Consider the following 20,457-nt stretch of genomic DNA (forward strand, 5'->3'; position numbering starts at 1 on the left):
GCCCCTGCTATAATAAGTCAAAATGTCTGCTGTGATTAAGGTCTATCGGTGTGAGTTCTGTCTTACTGCGTCACATAAAAATAAAAATATCTGGGGGGTATATGCAAAGCAAGCAAATTCAAATTTGACAAAGAATAGTTTGATTCAAACATATTCTCTGATAGGTGACCACTGGTTATGATACTTTGGCTTTTATTTGTAAAGTACTTATCGGTTAATAACTGCTCCTGCCATAACCACAATCTGTTTGCAATTGGAGAGTTACATCTATCAAAAATATTTTTGGTAAGTCAAGCTAGATGGCCATGATGGCAGGAAATTAAATAGGTGGGAAATGATCTTCCTACTGCTACACAGCCACTCAGGTAAACTATCATTTGAAACGTAATTGTTCAGGCCACCACTAATGTAATGGAATGTAATTCAAGCACATTTTTGCCCACAGCCACTGCATTAGCTACATGTGCCTTAAGGCAAAATATGCACAAAGCGTGTTAGAGACACTCACAGCACAGGCAACAGCAAAAGGTAAGGAAAATGGCAGCATATGTTTGTCCTTCTGGCTATGAATTATGGAAGAGCTACCTGTCGTCTTTGCTTTGTGGCAGCAGAGGCCTTTTGAGATTCTGGGCTGTGACAGCATACACAAGCCTCATTTACAGAAACCAGAGGGATTGTATGACAGCACAGACACATATATTTTTAATGACCCATTATCACAGTGAAATTGCATCACCCTTTTTGGCAGCGAGTATGTGGATGCACCTTGGCACAAGCTGCATCCAGTCCATTAGGCTTCTATCTTGGGTAAAAACTCCCCTCTGTGGATTGAAAGCTGTAAGTATTGGTCACTCCAAGAGAGAAGAGAAAGAGGACAAGGATATGTAACCCTCTTCTTTTACTTCCAGTTTTAGCTGCACTCTTTTTGCCCCTTTTTTATGTTTTACTTGTCGACTTCTGAAAATGCGTTCAGGGGCGTATCTGACAACTAGCACAAGCCATTGGACTCACACAATCATTCAAGTGAGTGCTTGACACACTCATATTTAACAGACACAATCTAATTATACATCCATAAACAGATGTAACTGTGCAGCCCCATAGCAAAAACACATTCTACATCAAGGTGGGGTCGGAACAGCATTCACAGTTCACAATAGGTTAATCACACTGAGGGTAGTGTATACACTGTAAGCTGACACAGACAGACAAGGTAATGGTTTTTGTGTGGGATGTAGCAAGTTGTGTACTCGGGTGGCCCCTGGAATAATCTTACTCTCCAGCTAACATCACTGATGAGTCAACAATCAGCCCCCGGGGTCAACCTTTTTATGAGCGCTCTCAGCAGCACTCTGTTTCTTTCTCCCTCTCTTCTCATTCCCTGTCTTGTTCTCATTATAACTCTCTCACTCATTATCACTCTCTACATCTAACTTGTTCTCTCTGAGACTTTAACATTCAACCAAGATCTATGGGCCTCTTTCTACTCCCTTTACCTCTTTCAGTCTCCATAGTGTCTCTCTCCCTCACTCTGTCCATCTTGTTACAGCCAGGATTTATTACTGCAATCTGTCAGTGCTCCTGTCTCGCCTCCTGACACATTCTGTGGCAACCAATATGCATATGTTGTTGTTAGTATTATATAAACACATACACTGGAGCTATAAAAAGCCTCAGGCCGATAAACAGAGGTGACTGAATGTTGTGTCTATGAAATCAAATTCACCAATGACTCATTATGAGGATCCTTCCACTGAAATACTACCTTAGGATGGAATGCAACTTTCGCAAAGTTAGCCACAATTAAAAATGTGCTGTCATAATGCTTATTTGATCTGTTACATAACCTTGTTAAAATTAGGTCCAGAGTTAGAGGTGTATATGGTAATGCTATTTCAGAGGATTGGGACTTAGATTCAATTTTCAACTTCAGTCATGTATATGGCTTTTGACAATCATTTCAATTTTAATGAGATTTTTAGATCCACAGTTGATTTTCAAAGGCTATGTACAATGTTAATGATATTTGGAGTGAATGTTGTTACATCTTAGTGGGGATATTTCATGCACGATCCAAGTCAAAACAAAAAAGCACATATTTGCAAAAGAAAAATATTTATACAAGAAATACCATGGAGGGTCCTGCTAATTGGAAGGATTTGGCTCACCTCTGAAGCCATCAAACATTCACAAAGGAAGCAGCCCCGAACAAACAAATCCTCTAGGTAAAATACAAACTATACAAACTTAGGCAAAAAAAAAAAATCTATTTGCCTTGAAGCACGGCTTGGCATTTTTGTCAAACAAAATTAGGTCCACGTGTTTTGTAATCTCTTTTTTGGCTGTGTAGCAGTGCACACACTGGGGTACCATACCATAGACTGCAGGAAGTATAGGACAAATACAGTTATATACTAGCCACTGAACTTGGTATAAACGGTGTATGTCTGTATGTTTACAAGCATTGCCCAAGGCAAAGGTTGAGTGCCATGAATAATTCATCACTTTAAAAAAGAGCAGAGTTATTGTTTGAAATATGACTACAACCATTATTTCTGACAGAATAATTAAACATTAAAGGGCAAGACAGATGCACACTGTACCTTAATGATATCTGAATGGTGCAAAGTAAATAAGCTATGCACAGAGCATACGTATGAGTGCTGAGCTACCAAGAAATGATGGCTTACAAATGAATGTAGAGCCTTTTTATTAACTATACTCACAGTGTGCTTTAAGCACTAGTGTCTACTGCCAGATCTTTTTTATTGAAACTGTTATGTTCATGATTATGATCAACTGGAATGCAGTGCAGAAATGGTTATATTAACATGTATGCCCAGGATAAGAGCAGAAAGCAGGTATCCAAATTGCAAATATATGTCATCCGGGACCATTAAGTCCAATGCAAAAAGACAGAAATGTATTTGTATGATTGAGGTGATGCTTCAGGCAGAATTGAACTAAATTACACTGTGGCGCATTATGACGTTATGGATGGATGTTTATTATGTGCATACATAATGTAAGTATATCAGGTGAAAAATCCGGCATGGCAAAATGTGGTCCAAAGGAAAACACAGACATATACAGGGAGGTATGAACCTATCCACAGGGTCAGAAACCATGACAGCTCAGACTGAATACAATAAATCTTTACAAACTGTACTATAATACCACTGAACAAAATTTCTGCCAACACCCAACGCATATATAAACATTCCCAAAACTTTTAAAGCTGTCACAGTCCTATGTGCAGACAACCTGTCAGAGAATCTTAAAACACACAATATAAACCTTCACTTTTAGGAAAACAAGCTAATACAGCAGATGTCAAAACAAAAGGAATTGTAGCTGATTACAGTATGTCGTGTCAGTATTAGTCCTATTGTATATGTATGTATGCAAAAATATTGTAGTAAGACAAAGTAAAAGTTGGAGGTAATGATTTATACTGCAGGGTTCGACAGTAACAGCTGCCGTTTGGCCCCAGGCAACAAGATGTAACTGACTATCAACCATTTTATTTGATCTGGATGCTCCCGTTGGCAACAAGTTTTTACTGTTATATAAAAACAAACAATTACAACGAATTAAGAATGCTGAATTCCTTGCTTGATGCAGGAGGAATATGAGAGTGCTGCTGTCGCATTTATTTACCCTTGTAGACAGAGTGTACTACTTCACCAGGTGCTCAAGCAACAAGAGAGCCAAATGTGAAAAAAAAATTTTGTCTGTCACAAATGGCAAAAGTGAAATTAAAGGATTTTTATTTTTTCACAACATGTAATATAATCATCCCTGAGATAACTGCAAAGACCTGGGAACAAGGCAACACTGCACATTACAATACGAAATCAGGTCAGCCTGGAAAAACTTCACAAAAGTGTTTATTATTAATATGAAGAGCATTTTCCAACCTTCCAGTGCTTGTATAGTTGTGATATGACTAATTAAATACAGATTGATTAGGCTTACAGAAGGTAATTCTTTTCCCTATTGCAATTTACCTCAATATACCTGAGCTACCTGCTAAATATGCAATTAAAAACAACATACGTCTATCACTGTTAATTTTATTTTGCATTATTGGTGACGCTAAGCCACTTGTTTTTAGTGGCAACCATAACCCAAACATGATGTCAGGCACTGTACTGGCACTAACAATCAAATATTCTAATAATAATAATAATAATAAAAATAACAATAATTTAAGCACATGATTCAATTAATTTTAAATAAATAAACCTGTTCAGTTTTTAAAGAAGACTAACACAGTGTGCTTGCAACATATTTAAAAAATTAGGAAATATTTTACAAAACATATATTTATACCAAGAACTGCCGTTGTAGCTATACCTTGACAGCAAAAGACATACATCCACATAATGCTGCAACATCCCATCTACCCAGGTGTAAAACCCTCATGACTCTGGCCCAGTGACAGAGGGTGTAAAACCCTCATGCCAGAGTCATGAGATGATATTTCCCGATGACCTTAACCTGCCAGTTCAACCAGGTTGACATGATGTCTCGAAGGCTTATGGTACACTATCGGTCATATGAGGGACAGACTTGGACACGTACGTTTCATACTCTACCCTAGGCGCTTACAAATTTCAATTACCTGTATACTGGACACTGAAATGTGATTTCTGCTATCACACTGCCTATAGGCTAGACTCAGCTGCCAAGCCACTACAGAGAACAGGATTTCTGTCTGTGCTGTTTTATCTGGAGGTTAAAAACGTGAAAATGCTCATGTCTACATATATCCTCGCATGATTAAGTTAAGCAACTCAATGAGGTTAAAATAAACAAACAACAAATAATGTTAAGGTGGTACTGTGGTTGCAATATCCTGTACTGTGTATAAAGTCAATGGCTAGTTTTCAAAGAACACCTATATACACTGTATGGAGATAAACTCAGTTTTGTTGCAAGGACATAAACTGTTCTGGCTTTAGCTTTTATATCAGAGTCATATATTACTACTGCACATCCTTTAGATAATTTAAAATTTCTTGTTACATCATTGCTAGAGTTGTAGTCCCAACATTTATAACTTGCTCAACCAAAACTTTGAACCCCAGTTGCTTTGTTAAGACTACTACTTAAAATATACTTCCCTCAAACCACGCCACAGCAGTCTTGTTCATCATCAATGGGACTCTTAAATAGCCTCTGTGTCTGAGCTCCCTGGAATAAATTTGCAAGCCCAGGTGGGAATGTTCCTTTGCGACTTCCATGCTCCATTAAGCTTTTGCAGGCAGTTTAAGCAAAAGTGCATTTGTATGCAATATTTATTTAAAAAAAAGAAAGAAAGAAAGAAAGAAAGAAAGAAAGAAAGAAAGAAAGAAAGAAAGAGAGAGAGAGACAGGGAGAGACGGGGGGGACCTGTGGGTTCCTGGACTACATGAGGAATAGGAGATGGCAACAGAGGATGTAAACTGTCGGGCTGGTTCACCACACAGGGGATTAATCTGTGTTTCTTAAGCACAGGGCTTTACAGAATAAAAACCCCTGCCTACGATTCCAGCAGCTCTTTATGACTAACATGGAATATTGAGCAGATGCACATCAAGGTTTTCTAGACATCTTTGTTAAATTATGTATATACAGAGGCACTTGGATAAACTGAGCACCCATGCATTAGCTTGCTCCATCTATTGCCCACAGACCTCCGCTGCTTGACCTTCCTCACCATTACCTACAGTAGAGAATTGTTCATATCAACGCTATCCATTTCTGATGCTATTGTGTTTTCATACGTCTTGCTAGAGCCCAAAGACTGCCATTCTTTGGGTTGTGTTTCAACTCGTAAGAGTATAAAACAGCCGGAAGAGGTGCAGCAGTCCCCCATGGTGGTACTGAATTGTAACATGTATGTAATAATTAAATGTGATTTCATTAGACAAACACCGCTGTGGTCCTCACTGACCTTTGTCTATTCACAGTGTAACCATTGGCTTGAGAAAAGCATTTAACCTGGGTGACAGTGGCTATAAACATCAAACATACCAATCCAAACTTACAAGAGACTGAAATGCTTCCTGAACATGTTGTTTGGTAAATCTATGTTATTTATGACCAGCTTTGAGAGTAAGCCTCCATTTCCTCACAGACTATCCTGTCCTCATCATTAATACAAAAATCACAGAAAACACAAACAATTATCTCTCTTAGCCTGCTCCTCTCACTTCATGCTTGAAGTAAAAAATATTTCTGGAAACTGAGAACAGATATGGGCTATAAGCAGACGCTGAACATATAATAAGTAACAATTTTCTGCAACTCTGTGAAAAAATGCTTACCAAAGTCCCCAGGGACGAAGATGTCATAGACACAGCTCTGGCCTCTGGTGTAATTATGTGGGTAGTTTGGGGACAGCACAGTTCCCTCTGAACCTGTGAAGTGACCTCCGCAGGGAGCTTTTGGGACAGAAAAGGAAGCAACAGAGAAGCACAGTTAACAAATGTGAAATAACCAGTTCACAATACCTGGGGAAATGAGGCAATAAAATACAATCAGCAAATCCATTTTAACCGGCACAGGTAAGCAGTTCATATCACAAAATGAGATGAAAAGTCACCTCTGAAATATAATTTTGGCCAGCATGTCAAAATAATTTGACACTTGAGAGACACTTTGGGGACATTTTCAAGAGAAAGTGAGCTGTAAAAGGAAAGAAAAGGAAGCATGAGTTGTTTTACAGGGTTAAAGCCTAAAAGGAAAACAAGCAAGGAAAAGTGTTTTTTGCCTTCAAAATGCGTAAAAACATCATCAATCAACAAAACACAATCAAAAAAGTTCCACACGCCCGTGAATTTAATCAGGCTTTATCAGCCAGCAGCATGTTTTTAAAAACTCTGATTCAGCTCTTCAGGTGAAACGGGCTGTCAGTCAGCAGACTGCGTACATAAGTCCAGTTGCACTTGTTTTGAGGTCGCTGGATAAATCTCTATTCTTAATTGATTAAACCATTAGAAAAGACTATGCATTCATGTTAATATGCAGTAATGCAGTTCGTCCTGCGAAAGCCACAGCCACAAGGGGGGGACCAACCCATGTCTTTGAAAACTATTAGCTCCAAACTAAAAGCATACCCTTGAATTTTATCTCATAAACTGTCACCATCATCATAGTGTCGACAGATATTCAACTAGCAACTAGGTTAATCAATAAAAGCTGTGGTCTGTCCAGCACCTGCATCCCATCTCAGAGTCCTATCTTAAGCGGTTAATGATGTACCTAATTTGCCAAGAGGCCCTCTAACGTGCTTGCCTCAGACCTCACGGACCAAGCCATCAGGTGGGGGAGCCTCGACTGTAAACAAACACACACTCATTTGTCGGAGGGAAGCTGTCACCAGCTGCTCTGAACCCCCTGCGGCCCACACAATGCACATGTCAATGCTGTTTCATTGAGCACAGCACAGGAGAGGATGAACAAAAGTGAACAGAGGCGCTAATGTAGAAAGATGAATCCGCAATTTATCTGCATTTGCTTGTTGAAGTAGCAAGAGGCATGTAATCAAACATATGTGATGATGGCAAGAGGGACTCTAACTCAAGCTGATTTGTCAGACAGAATGGGAGCCATAGTGCTGTGGTGGGTAAGAAATTCAAGAATGCTGTTGTGGGGAAGGAGGGCATGCTGTACTGTCAATCAACAGCAGGTGAGAGCAGCACTAAGAAATGGAAGGGATTCTCAAGATATGCTTTAATGGTTCCATTCTGACAGGTGGGTGTAGTGCTCAGGAGAAGTGGGCGCACTGCAAAACCTATCATTTTGTGTTCTGTAAAAGACTGATGGGTAGGAATAAACTAAATGCTCAGAAAAAAGTTATTACGTGATACTGAGACTCAGGTTCCCATTTAAGATGGCAATGCATTAGGTCTAATTTCAAGAGAGCTCAGATCCAAACAACAACAACAACAACACGTTTTTATACATCATTTATTGTATGTGGCCATCAGAATGGTGTATCATTATGAACAGAAAGGCATCTGAAAATAAAGAGGTTGCAGTGTTTTTAGATTTTTAACAGGTGGATTTTGACCCAGCTCTGCAATCCACTTCCTTTAGACAGAGATGGATGCTAATGGAACCGTCACAACACAATATAACAATCAAATGTGCTGAATGAGATGCTAAAAGGTGGACAATGGATTCAAAGAAAATGGAAAATATGACAGACATAAGTGATTGTAACTGATGAGGGTTACAATCATGTAACCACTGCTGATTGTTTAAATTGATTCCTTAAATTTGGTATTAAATTTGGTATTTAATAACTGTGGGGATGGGAGTGGGTTGTATTAAGGTTTGTAATAGACAATCATAGAACACTTTAACTGTTTACGCTACTGTCCATTATGTACTGTGAACTGTAACTGTGAAATCTATTTTGCACCCAAACATATATTTGGCATATCTGTACTGCAATTTCTTTCTACCTTTCAGTCAACATATATGCCTACACAGATATATCTGCGATAAGCTAATAACAATCAATAATGTCAGCCCATAAATGTACTGGTCTGGCTCTAGTTATGATGTAGTCAGAAAAGTACATCTTATAAATACTGGATTTGAGTACATGACATGGTTAAACAGATATCATTTTCAGCATGTCTATGTATTACAGTGTGATTGCTGCTGTCCACAATACCATTCAACAACAAGTAATACAATAGGATTCAGTCTTGTTGGCAATTACCGCCTTTTAAAGTAAACTGCATGTTTTGCTTGCTTCAGCTAATTGCTAAATGCAAAGGGTAAGGAGCTGGCCATGTGTTGTGGGCAGCTGAAGCCATTAGTGTTAGCCTTTAAACTGGTAAGTCATCAGTTCAAATTTGGTCTCAAAGTAAAAATACTTAATGGGGAGTTTCTGATGGACCCTTTAGTAAAGCACATAACCCCAGGGCTGTTCAGTGAAGTTACACAGGTGCCAACTGTAAAAGTAATGAATAGCTCCCTGGTGTGAAAGTGGGTGCCCCTGTTCCCCACTGCTGAAAATGAGAGCTGAATTCTAATTCAACCTTGGCAGATTAAATACTTTGAGGAGTATTAAAAATTGTGTAATGCTACTTGAGGGAGGAGCGCACGGTTTGAAACTCCTCATGTCTTTTCTCAGGTCTCTCCTTAACACTGTATTCACTGTGATACTCAAAAGCTCTATGAACAACACCCACTGTAGATTTGGTTGTGAATAATAAACAATTAATACATGGCACATTATGTTGTCGTAAAATTCCAAAAACGATAAAATTGACTATTTTCCATCCAATTTATGTCTGCACTTTATGCAGCTGCTTTGACTACTGTTGGTTTAAACATAAACTAATTCTGCACGCCAGGAAGACGCTATACACCAATCAAACATAGTGGCTTTTATACCTCAATTAATTAGTTTCTTTTATTTTACTTTAACACAAAGGTTGCCTCATTTCTTGTGAAGTCAGGGCCTTGCATATGATGAATGTATTAATATTGCTTTTGTTCATCGACCATTTTTTTAAAGCTATATCACTAGATGAACTGGAACTGCAAGGTTTTTTTTTGTTTAGTTTAGGTCAGTTGATTGGTGAATTTAAGGGTTGATCAAGTGATAACCTGAAATATTATGTGCATAGGTACAGTAGATCCTGTTGCTATCAGTGTTTATTGTGCTGAAAGGAAAATGATTTAGTCTGTTTAGACTGATAGGGATCAGCTGTTGGAAACCATATTTGGCATTTGGGTGCATATTGAGAGAAGGGCTAGTAGTAGGAAAATTGATACAATTTTGGACATAATACTTTTTTCTTATTGGCAAAGGCCAGGACAATTAAGAATATTAAAAATATTGTCTAATAATTAAAGTTATAATACCGGGAGACTTGATATACAGCTTCTCAAATATGTATAATTTAATGTAACTTACCTTTTGGGATGTCATCAAATAACAAAAGAACACAGACACCATGTGTTTTTGAAAATGCCCACATTACAGACATGGTTTCACTATGTTTTGGGACACTGAGGTAATTTGAATTGTATTTCAGTCTACACTGTATGAATCTGGACTCTTTTATGTTAACTTCTATAATGGCCCCACCAGACTACAGCCCAAATTTTTTTGGTTTGTTAGTGATGTGTCTGATATAAACTTCCGACATATTACCAATCACTGATTTAAAGGCCATATCTAGAGCCAGTGTTTAGTTTGTCCGTCATGGGCTACTGTGAGTTCAACACAGTGGCCTCTGTGGAAGAGAACCTGCTCCTTCTGTAGATAAAAACGGCTTATTCTAAGGTAACGAAAGCACAACAATTTCTTATTTTCAGGTGACTATAAATGAAAACATACCTATGAATATCATATTCAATTTCTGCCAATAGATCCTCCTAAATGTTACACACTGGACCTTTGAGTGCTCCACATCTATAACACAGAATTCTTTGAAGTGTGGTTTTCTTACATATTGTGAGAGAAGTCAATGGCACATTCATTTTCACAAAAAACAGTCCTAGTATCAAATACTGACCAAACAACTGGAGTACAGTTCTGCTACTCAGACCCTTGTGTTAATGTAGAGGTGTTGCGTCTCACCTTGACAGCTTGGCTTGGCTCTGTCCCACTCTGGTCTCTTGCTGTTGCCCATGACACATGTCAGAGTCGAGTAGCCCTGCAGCAGGTAGCCAGCCTCGCAATGAAATGTCACCATAGATCCCAGCTTGTAGTCAGTACCCATTCTAGTGCCATTCATCAAATTCCCTGGATCAAAACACGCCTCCCGCAGTTTTGCTGCCAGTCACAAGAACAAAGCTTTTAGAACAGTGACAACTGTCTAAAATGAGATATGATTCTAATCAAGCAGAGATAATATGTATAAATAGTTATATATAGGCTCTTGATTTAACAAAATTGGAATTAAAAAGTAACATGGTAAACATAGTGGAAACAGATAAAGGTGAACCAAAGGCTATTCTCACAACTGGCAACAACATTAGAAAAAGCAGTTATGTGCAGAAGCATACTTCAAAGAAATTTTTTTGTAATTCATTTATATATGTTTCCAACTAATTCCCCTGCAGTAATACATAAATGCATGTAGAATCCCACTTCAGCCCTTTAGAGTACCTTTATATTCCAAATGAAAGCCAGTGTAGCTAACAGAGCCATCGCTGCGAAATGCCAAGTACATGAAGTTTGAAGTACTCTCAATCTTCTCAGGAAGTTTACTGTCTTGGAAACTGCCAATCAGATGAGCGCTGCTGTCAGGCCCATCGTAGATATACAAGAAATCATAGTTGGGCTCAATACTGAAGCTGTGACAAGTAAAAAAACAAAAAACAGACAAATGAGAGATAAAACAGTTATTATTTTGCCAAGTCTTAACCACCAGATTGTACTGATTTGTATGTGAGATTTAGAATGCATTAGGGTTTCAAAATGAGAGTGTTCACCGCAGTGCTAGAAGTGAGTCATGCCAAGCGATTTGTTTTGCATCTCCAGACAAAGAGATAAAAAAAGATATCTCCCCCAAGAGGTGAGAAGAGATTAAATTGTTGTGACACTGCGCTGGCACAAAATCTTCCCAGACGGCAATGGCAATGCAGTGTGAAAAGATCGTTTCATATTGTAGCGCTGTATATCAAATCACATGCCGCAGTGAGAGAGAGAGCAGCATTTGTTTTCAAAATAATGAGCGTGGTTTATGACAAAAATGTAAATAGCTTGGAGATAATTGCATTTGAGTTGGATCAAGGCAACTCCAATTTAAAATCATAACTCCATCCTTTCATTTGGCATTCCCAAGAGAGAAAGTAGCATTCTGCTAACTCTATTAGATGTTTGTTTTGAAGGACAAAGTTTGAAAAAAAAAAAAACATAGTGAATTTCTCTCCTTCACCTCAGGAAGAGAGAAAGAGTGTGGGAGTGCAGAAAGAGCCAATGTACCTTCTTCTCCAGCCCTTCATGAAACATCTATAAAAATAATACTCAACAGTCAAGAGCAACACTGCCCATGAAAAGTGCCCTCAGGGCCATCTGTAAGTTTGCTCTGCCAGTATTGCTGCTAAATCCTTAGTTTGCAATTAATAATGTAAGGCTTATAGTCTGAGCATCATTCCGCCTGGAAAATTAATTACACTCCTATCATAATGGTGCCTACAATATAGTATTCATCCAGAAATCTTGTTTCACCACACTTCAGCAAAGTGACAGGAATACCTTGCCTTCTAGGTGTTTGTGGAGGCACTGCTGGATCTCCCTATCTCCCAACACACCTGGACTCAAACTCAAGGGCTCTGCTTAACACACATGGCCAACTTTGCTCAATACTATGTTTTAGCTGGTTCCACTGCAGAATACAAGCAATTCCATGGCACAACCTGAGGCTCTGTGCATCCACTAAGAACTGACTCCATTCTGTTACAGGTAGGTTACAAACATAGCACATGCTTAGAGAAAGCTTCATCTTGTAAGCTACTGGACCATGTACTTCAAAGGACAACACATTTTTTTCACTGTACCCAGTATTTTTTTTTTTTTAAATGGGGCCATTGTTTTTCATCTACCTTCAATTTTTTTTTTTTTTTTTTACAATTGTTAAAGCAACACAATCCACACACGCAAAGAAAGTATCAAACTCCTATGCTTTCAAATATAAATAAGGCAACTGTGAGAAAATAAGCCTTTTTCTATACATTTTGTCTAACCATTTAGACATCCAATATTGTTTTGTTTTATGTTTGAACTAAAAGCATCTAAACAAAGGAAAATTGACATTGTAGCAGCCCATATTACCTGATGAAAGCCAAGGAAATGACATAGTCAGAGTGGACAGTAATAAGCCAGTCACAGTCTTTGCTGTGTGGATAGGGGTGTGGGTAGTTGGGAGAAAGGATGAATCCTGAAGATCCAGTCACATTCCCACCACAAGGAGCTTGAGAGATTAAAAAAAGGAAGAAGAGATGAATGAGAATGATGTACACAGTGACCACAAAGAAAGTCTTTAAAAAGGTGCTTGACCTGCTGCCAATGTCTTTGGCTGAGATGAATTCAGTTTGAGAAAGGTGAGGAATGAGCACTTGTAGGTCATTAAATATAATTGAGTCAAATTCTATGACCTTTGTCAACCTCCATCAGCAACAATCATCAAATAGTGCAGTGACATCAGGCTAAAAAAACAGAGCATTAGGAAGACTATGCCATTATTTCCCTACATTATGAATAAAAAAAGGTATTTTTCTGACACTTGTGTCACCAAGACATTGGATCTTGCTGGTATATTTTCCAATTAATTTCTGCCTGTTAAATGTTTTACTCAATGTTCAACATGTCACACAATAATACAAAGGTTGTCTTAACAACAAAGTGCTTATTTACTTGTTGCTCCTTGCTCGTTATATAATAATTTAATTCAATTCAATTTTATTTGTATAGTGCCAATTCATAATAATAAATAATAATTGATAAAGTTATCTCATGACACTTTTCAAATAGAGTAAGTCTAGACCGTACTCCTTATAGCATTATTTACAAAGAGCCAACAGTTCCGACCATGAGGAAGCACTTGGCGATGGCGGCAAGGAACAACTTCCTTTTAAGAGGCAGAAACCTCAGACAGACCCTTCGGCTCTAGGTGGGTGGCCGTCTGCCTCGACCAGTTGGGGTTAGAGAGAGAGAGGGAAATAATCCTGATAATGTTTTCCACTGTTTATTGATTTGTGACTGAATATAGGATCTCACTGGAACTAGAATGATGAAGCCAATATTAAACTAATAAGATATTAAGACAATTTAATAATCAATTAATAAATATGCACATTTCTGCTCTAGAATTTAACTGGATGAATTATGTTTGTGATTCTTTAATGATATTTTGTGGTGCCTCAACATGTCAGAGGATACTCTCTGTGCCTAAATCTTAAAGCCTCACGAAAAGGATTTACTAGTCATTTGTTGCTGTCATTTATCACTATGAAGAACTGTTAGTGACACGCTGTTGCTCTTATTTTTTTATACAGACAGCTGACATTTAAATACAAATTTTCACTTATTCAGACTTGCTTCTCGTGCTATACATTATGTTGTGTGATCTTGTAATTGCATTGTGAGACCTACAAATGCCGAGCTCTTTCCTGGCCAGAAGAAAAACCTCAGACCGGTTGGCAGCTACTCAAGAACATCTAGGTTTCTTTGGGCCTACTTAGTATAATTATTTCTAATTGCATTGTTAAGTAATTAGCTGTTAAGCTCTAATAAGACAATGTGTTGGGAGACCTTAGAGTACTCAGTCTTTGACTGGCTACAGAAGTGGATTTGTCCACATAAGAGCTGGCAACGGCTCAAACATATCTGAAGAGTCTTGTTTATGCTACACATATTTTTAAGACATCAGTGCGAGAGAATTATAGTCTCTGCTACAGCCAGTTAATAGAAAAACTCCCCCGCTCCCTATTCCTCTTACCATCTCTCTTTCACTGATCCCCTACACTTCCCTCCTTCTCTCCTTCAATCCATATACCCCTCCTCCACACATCCCCCTTTCTCTCTCTCACTCACACTATCTCCCTCTCCCTTACCAATGCAGCTTGGAGGGCTGGGTTGCCAGTAGTATCTATTTTCCACTTGGATGCAGGTGATTCTGCTCTCTCCCTGCAATTCATATCCCGGATCACAAGAGAAGGTCACAGAGTCGCCGGGCTCCCGCCCTTCCCCATTGCGGCTACCATTCATGGGAATACCTGGATCTCTGCAAGCTGTCGCAAGCGAACCTGAAGGGCAAACACACACACACACACACACACACACACACACACACACACACATAAACGCACGTGCATGTAAAGTACAGGGAATCAATGAGCACAAGAGAGAACACACACACACACACACACACACACAAGGAGTTTCATATCATACGGTAGACAGCTGTCAAGCTGAAACTGTAGCTCAAACAGAGTTAGAGCACAGAGCAGATTACAGACTGATATCAGTCAAAATCCTGCCATGTTTTCCTAATCTGTTTTACTAAACCACAGCTGTGGAGCAGCCTAGAGACACCAGAATGATTTGGTAAAATCTGATTTTTCAAGTATTCTCATCTTGACAGACTTTATTGAGAGACTTAACACAGTTAAGTATATTGCAGTTTGGTGGTGTCTCTTTTTTTCCTCTAAAATACAAATAAATCTAGCAAAAATACTTCAAGTAAAAATGTTGGTGGTCATAGTGTGTATGATGTGATAAATAGATTACATCCTCAGCACAATCCATTTTATTATCTGTTTTCAAAATTTAGGTGCAACATAATCACTCAATAAGAGTTAAAGCCAAGTGTATGAAACAAAGGATCATAATAATCAGCACGGCAGTAAAGAGACACTTAATGTCAATTCTACATAGATGATGAATAAAAGTGCAAATTTAGAAATATGTTTTAATAAATTATTTTCAAAAAAGGTTAGTTGCTCTGCAAACTGCTTCAAACCTGAAAATACACTGATATACAGTGGTTGCCAGAATTATTAGAGCACTTATTTAAGAGGTTTCAGTTGTTTTTGTTGAAATGGCCATTAAAATACCCATAAAACGAATGAAATATCTACAAAGTTTATGCTCTATAAACCATAGAATAGAGCCATCATAAGGAGATTTAGGTAATTTTCCTTACAAAAAACAAGCTAGGCCTATTTCAGTGTCAATGTCACATAATCATGTTCCTTCACAGAAGAAGCCAAATTACGTGCAATCATCGTCAGGTTTTGTTAAATTGATGGTGATGCAAGAGTCTTAGGACACAGCTGTGTGATTCTTTTGAATGTACAAGGCCTATCCTGCTCATTAAGTGATTGGTAACATCAGGGTTTGGTCACTGAGGCCACACCACCAATTGATATAAATTCAAAGCCTTTAGATCTTCTTCTATCTTGCTCTTTGAACATGGCTAAGGTGAAGCAGGAGCTAACGAGTGAGCAACGTGTTCGAATAAAGGTCCTTTTTGATGCTGGCTGGAGTTACCGTCACATAGCCAAGGACTTGAGATGCAGTCCAAACATTGTAAAATACACTTTAGACCGCCATGATGCCACCAAGAGGTAGAAAAAAAGAAGAAAGACCTCACATCAACTGCATGACGAGATCAACACAACAGTGACTAATGGTGCAACAGTGTCTTCAAGAACTGTGCGTGGCAAACTGGGAGAAGAAGGGTTTGTTGGCAGAATAGCAACAAAGAAACTTACTTAAAGAGAAAAATAGAGTGAAACGCCTGAAATTTGCAAAAGAACACAAGGAATGGACAAAGAGACATTGGTAGAAAGTGTTGTGGTGTGACAGAAGGAATCTGCTGGAACACTGAAAATGATGCACTGGCCACCTCAAAGTCTGGACCTCAATCTCATCGGGCAAATTTGGGGCGAGTTGGAAAAAAAACTGGAAATATCTATTGTACATTCAAAGGAAAGCCTTTGGCTTGAGTTGCAAAAGGCATGGGATAACATTAGTGTTGAAGTTCTCAGGAAATATACTGACACTATGCCAGAGAAATTTGCCGCTGTAATTTCTGCAAAAGGTGGACATACCAAATGTTAAAGTAAAAGTGGATTAAAACAGTAAGACTCACTTCATCTGATATTTGTTGTGCTCAGAGCAACCATCTGTATGTTTCATGAACATTATGAAATGAAATCATGTTTTGGAGGCAAAAAAAAAAAAAAAACTAATATTTTCAGTTCTGTCAGTAATACTTTTGGCCACCACTTTGATATCATCAAAACATCCTGGGTACTATCCTCAAGACACTGTCACTCACTGGTGAAAATTTGCAGTTTACTTAACACAACTCAGTTTTTGGTTCTCTAAACCACTAGCCTTAGGCGAACCGAGTATTTAAATACAGAATGCATCTCCAGAATCGATTCCAGCTTCAAACATGTGCAGTGAATCCCATGTAATAGATATATTCGGCTGCCATGTCTGGATACTAAAGAAAATGAAAACTTTTCCAAACTCATCATGTATGGCATACAGGAGCTGCACACTCATGTACTGCTCAGAAGAACATGTAGACTGCATTAGTATTATAGCAGCAAACGTTGCACAGGAGACTGTCAGAATGCAGAGAAATACCTGGGGCTTTCACTGCTCATCAGGACATGGTTAAAGATTATATACCATACTGAGAGATGCACATGGCAAGCTGCACTATACTTCAGTTTGAGAACATTCTGATTAGAAATAAACATGGTATAAAATTAAACATAGTCCACACATACCTGTACATTTACATACATATAAACTGACTGAAATCTCTGATGTTTTTAAACTCCTCAGAGTGACTCTCACAAAACAGCAAATAAATTACAGTACACATCTACAGTACATCAACTACTTGGTAGGAAATACTTACTGGAGAAGTCAATGGCAAAGCCAGACTTGGTGATATAAAAGTCAGTCTCAAATTGAATGGTGACAATGTTCAGAGTAGAGTGGATCCCCTCAGGCAGCAGTGAGCCGCTAACCTCCTTCAGAGACATCTCGTTCTCAGGAGGCCCGTCCCACACCTTTAGGATGTCGTGGGATGCTTCTGTGTCGAAAGCAAGAAACTGGAGACTGGGAGAGGTGGACACAAGAGATTGTTACTTTAGCTGTAAGTGTTTGCATTTAACATATGATCAGACTGAGAAGAATTCAGCTTCAGTCAATTCACTCACATTTAGTTGAATTAATGATGGTTGTGTCGTTGCATCTCAAATAAAATGAAAACAAATGTTCCCAAGAAGGCAAGAAAAATAAGTGCTGAACTTGGCAGGATTAAATTGAATTTAAAGGAGAGCTTAATCTAGAGACAGTGCCCCCATGCTTTTGGGCATTTCTGTTGAGATTTGGTATCATCAATCAATTTCAGCCAAAGTTAGAAATACGAGAGCACAGACTTATCTGCAATCTCATCAAGCGATGGCTCTTTTGACAAAAAATGTGTGGCTGACTTTATGAAATCATACCATGTTTACTTCGACCTCTAAGCCCAAATGGGTTTTATTTCACAGTAATACTTGGAGCTCTCAACCAAAAAAAATGCTTCCATGTCCCGGGAAAATTCCCCTGGGTGCTGTCACAGTGTCTACAAAGTCCCCCCTCCCAATCATTGTTAATGGAGCTGCTGCAGGCTGTTTCTCTTGATGACATCTAGCTTTAGAGGAGAGTTTTTCATGTTTAAAATCTTATCTAAACTTTATCGTATCTTATGAAAAGATTTTAGGATGTTTTCATCTTTAAGTCTTTTTATATCCGGTCAAGTAAGAATGACCTCAGTTAATTTAAGATGTATTTAAATCAACTCCCATCAGTTCAGTTCTAGGCAATTTCCTTGTGTGTGCAGTGTCATGATAAAGTCAATCAAATTCCTTTTAGCTTTATCACACAAATCCACGAGTGTCCTACTTTGCCTTTGTTGATTTAAACTTATTATTAGATTCTTTATAAGACTACTAATTTATGGCCCAAATGCATCACTACCATACTTCAAGAGTAATGATGCTCAATACAATTAGCCTATTTTGATAAATTATTGCACATCTTAAAATATTATAATGATTTTCTAAAATGTTATAAATGACTTAGAGTTAAACAAAGAGAAAAGCAAACAATTTTCATTAATAAGGGATATATGGATATATATGCATGTATTACATTACTACGTAATTAGCAACGTGAGTTACCTGACGATGTTGCCAGAGTTGACCTCAATTGTCCAGGTACACCTCAGGTTGTTGTCGTAGGGGAAGGGATATCCAGGAGAGAGGATACGCCCTGTAGACTCACCCTTGAAAGTGCCACCACACTCGGCTGCGTGGACACGCGCGCACGCACACACACACGTGCGCGCACACACACACACATGCACACGCACACGCACGCACGCACACACACACACACACACACACACACACACACACACACACACACACACACACACACACACAAAGAAATGAATACAAAATACATGAAAACCTCTAAAAATGCAAACTCCCACAAGAGGGAATGGAGACACATGCACACACAAGCGAGAGCTCGTATAGTATGCTGAAACCAAATTCAGTAAAAATGCTGTCAGAGTCCAAACTCACTGAAGCTCACTGTCTACAATGAGAATTAATGAGCACCAGTTTAAGCTCTGCTGAAAATAAACAATTTTCTTTTTCAAACAGGTAATGGAACTACAACAAGGACTTCCTGCCTGGGCAGAGATACTCACAGATGCAACACTTGTTTTGTCTTTAAGTATGCCTCCTAATGATGCCATTAATTAACTTTAAAAAGACTGTGTCCAGAGAATATATAGGCTGGGCCTTGCACTGCAGGGAGGACACTGCAACACATGTTAATGACTGAAGGAATATCTTATCATCCAATCTATGTTGTCTCTCCCCTGGTTATCGTCTTGATATCTATAATACAGAACAACAGGCACTTAATTAATAGGAAAATTGCATTAGATTGCCACAGTGGTAGGCTATAATCAGTATCATAACTCCGGGCAAATGTAAAAGTCCTTGACAGGAGCCAGGATGTGGCCCCGGAGAATTTGCTGGAAATCTCATTTCACATTCAGCTCACAGATGCAAAGCTCACTATCAATATTGACCATTCAGTGATCCAGCACTGTTAAACAGTTAATCAATAGACTGATTTTGCTTTTTTGTGATTGTATTGACCATGCCACAATGCCAGACTGAAGTCCTTTTACCGAAAAAGGAACAAATACATGTTTCATTGGAAAAGGCAGTAGGACACAGTGGCATTTAAAGTTCAATTCCCAATTTGTAAATCATTTTTTACCCTAATCCATCATTGCTAGACATTAAGAAACAGACACTGGCTCACAACACCTTCCAGACTCTAGCAGCATGCAGGTAATAGCTTTATCATTTCTCTGTCTCTCAGTCTCAGCATGTTCTGAATATGAAAGTACAGCCAAGACTGTACATCATGCCCATAACTCAATCTGATATGAATGCTCTGATAATTATGCCTTTACTTCTCAAATAATGCTGATCAATTGCTTGTGGATTAAAACATCTAAATGACACACCCTATGAATGAAACAAAGTCAGAGCAACACCGTAAAAGCTCAATAGCAATAAAGATTGCTCCACTACAGTGTTCTTAATGACTCTGTACAGACAGTTCTGTATCAAGGAGACACAGAGGGATCAATGATTCACAATGAAACATCAGAGCTGTTTATATTCTTTTACAAAATAACAAACAGCCTATTTTCTTTCACACAGTCCTATTAAATAGAAATCATCTTGGGATAAATCCTCAGAATTAACACCTAGCTGAGCAATGTTGACAGTGTGCCTGGTCTGAATAATAATATAAGCTACTACAGAAGGAGAGAGATGGACAGAAAGACAGACAGAGACAGGGAGACAGAATGTCTAGGACCAAAAAGT

At 38.5% G+C, this 20,457-nt stretch overlaps 1 protein-coding gene across 5 annotated transcripts in view; it reads right to left on the reverse strand.

The window, feature by feature from the left end:
* LOC127367160 (CUB and sushi domain-containing protein 3-like) overlaps positions 1 to 20,457 on the reverse strand; it is a 214,042-nt gene that overhangs the window by 101,158 nt on the left and 92,427 nt on the right. For all 5 annotated transcript variants that reach the window (XM_051406777.1, XM_051406776.1, XM_051406774.1 and 2 more), the window contains 7 exons: positions 18,718 to 18,844; positions 17,406 to 17,608; positions 14,578 to 14,769; positions 12,797 to 12,935; positions 11,129 to 11,316; positions 10,598 to 10,792; positions 6,315 to 6,431 (listed from right to left, as the gene is read on the reverse strand). In XM_051406777.1, coding sequence (XP_051262737.1) covers positions 6,315 to 6,431; positions 10,598 to 10,792; positions 11,129 to 11,316; positions 12,797 to 12,935; positions 14,578 to 14,769; positions 17,406 to 17,608; positions 18,718 to 18,844 — 1,161 coding nt within the window. The remainder of the gene's footprint in view (positions 1 to 6,314; positions 6,432 to 10,597; positions 10,793 to 11,128; positions 11,317 to 12,796; positions 12,936 to 14,577; positions 14,770 to 17,405; positions 17,609 to 18,717; positions 18,845 to 20,457) is intronic.

Source organism: Dicentrarchus labrax, unplaced genomic scaffold (assembly GCF_905237075.1).
Source record: "Dicentrarchus labrax unplaced genomic scaffold, dlabrax2021, whole genome shotgun sequence".
Taxonomy (NCBI): domain Eukaryota; kingdom Metazoa; phylum Chordata; class Actinopteri; family Moronidae; genus Dicentrarchus; species Dicentrarchus labrax.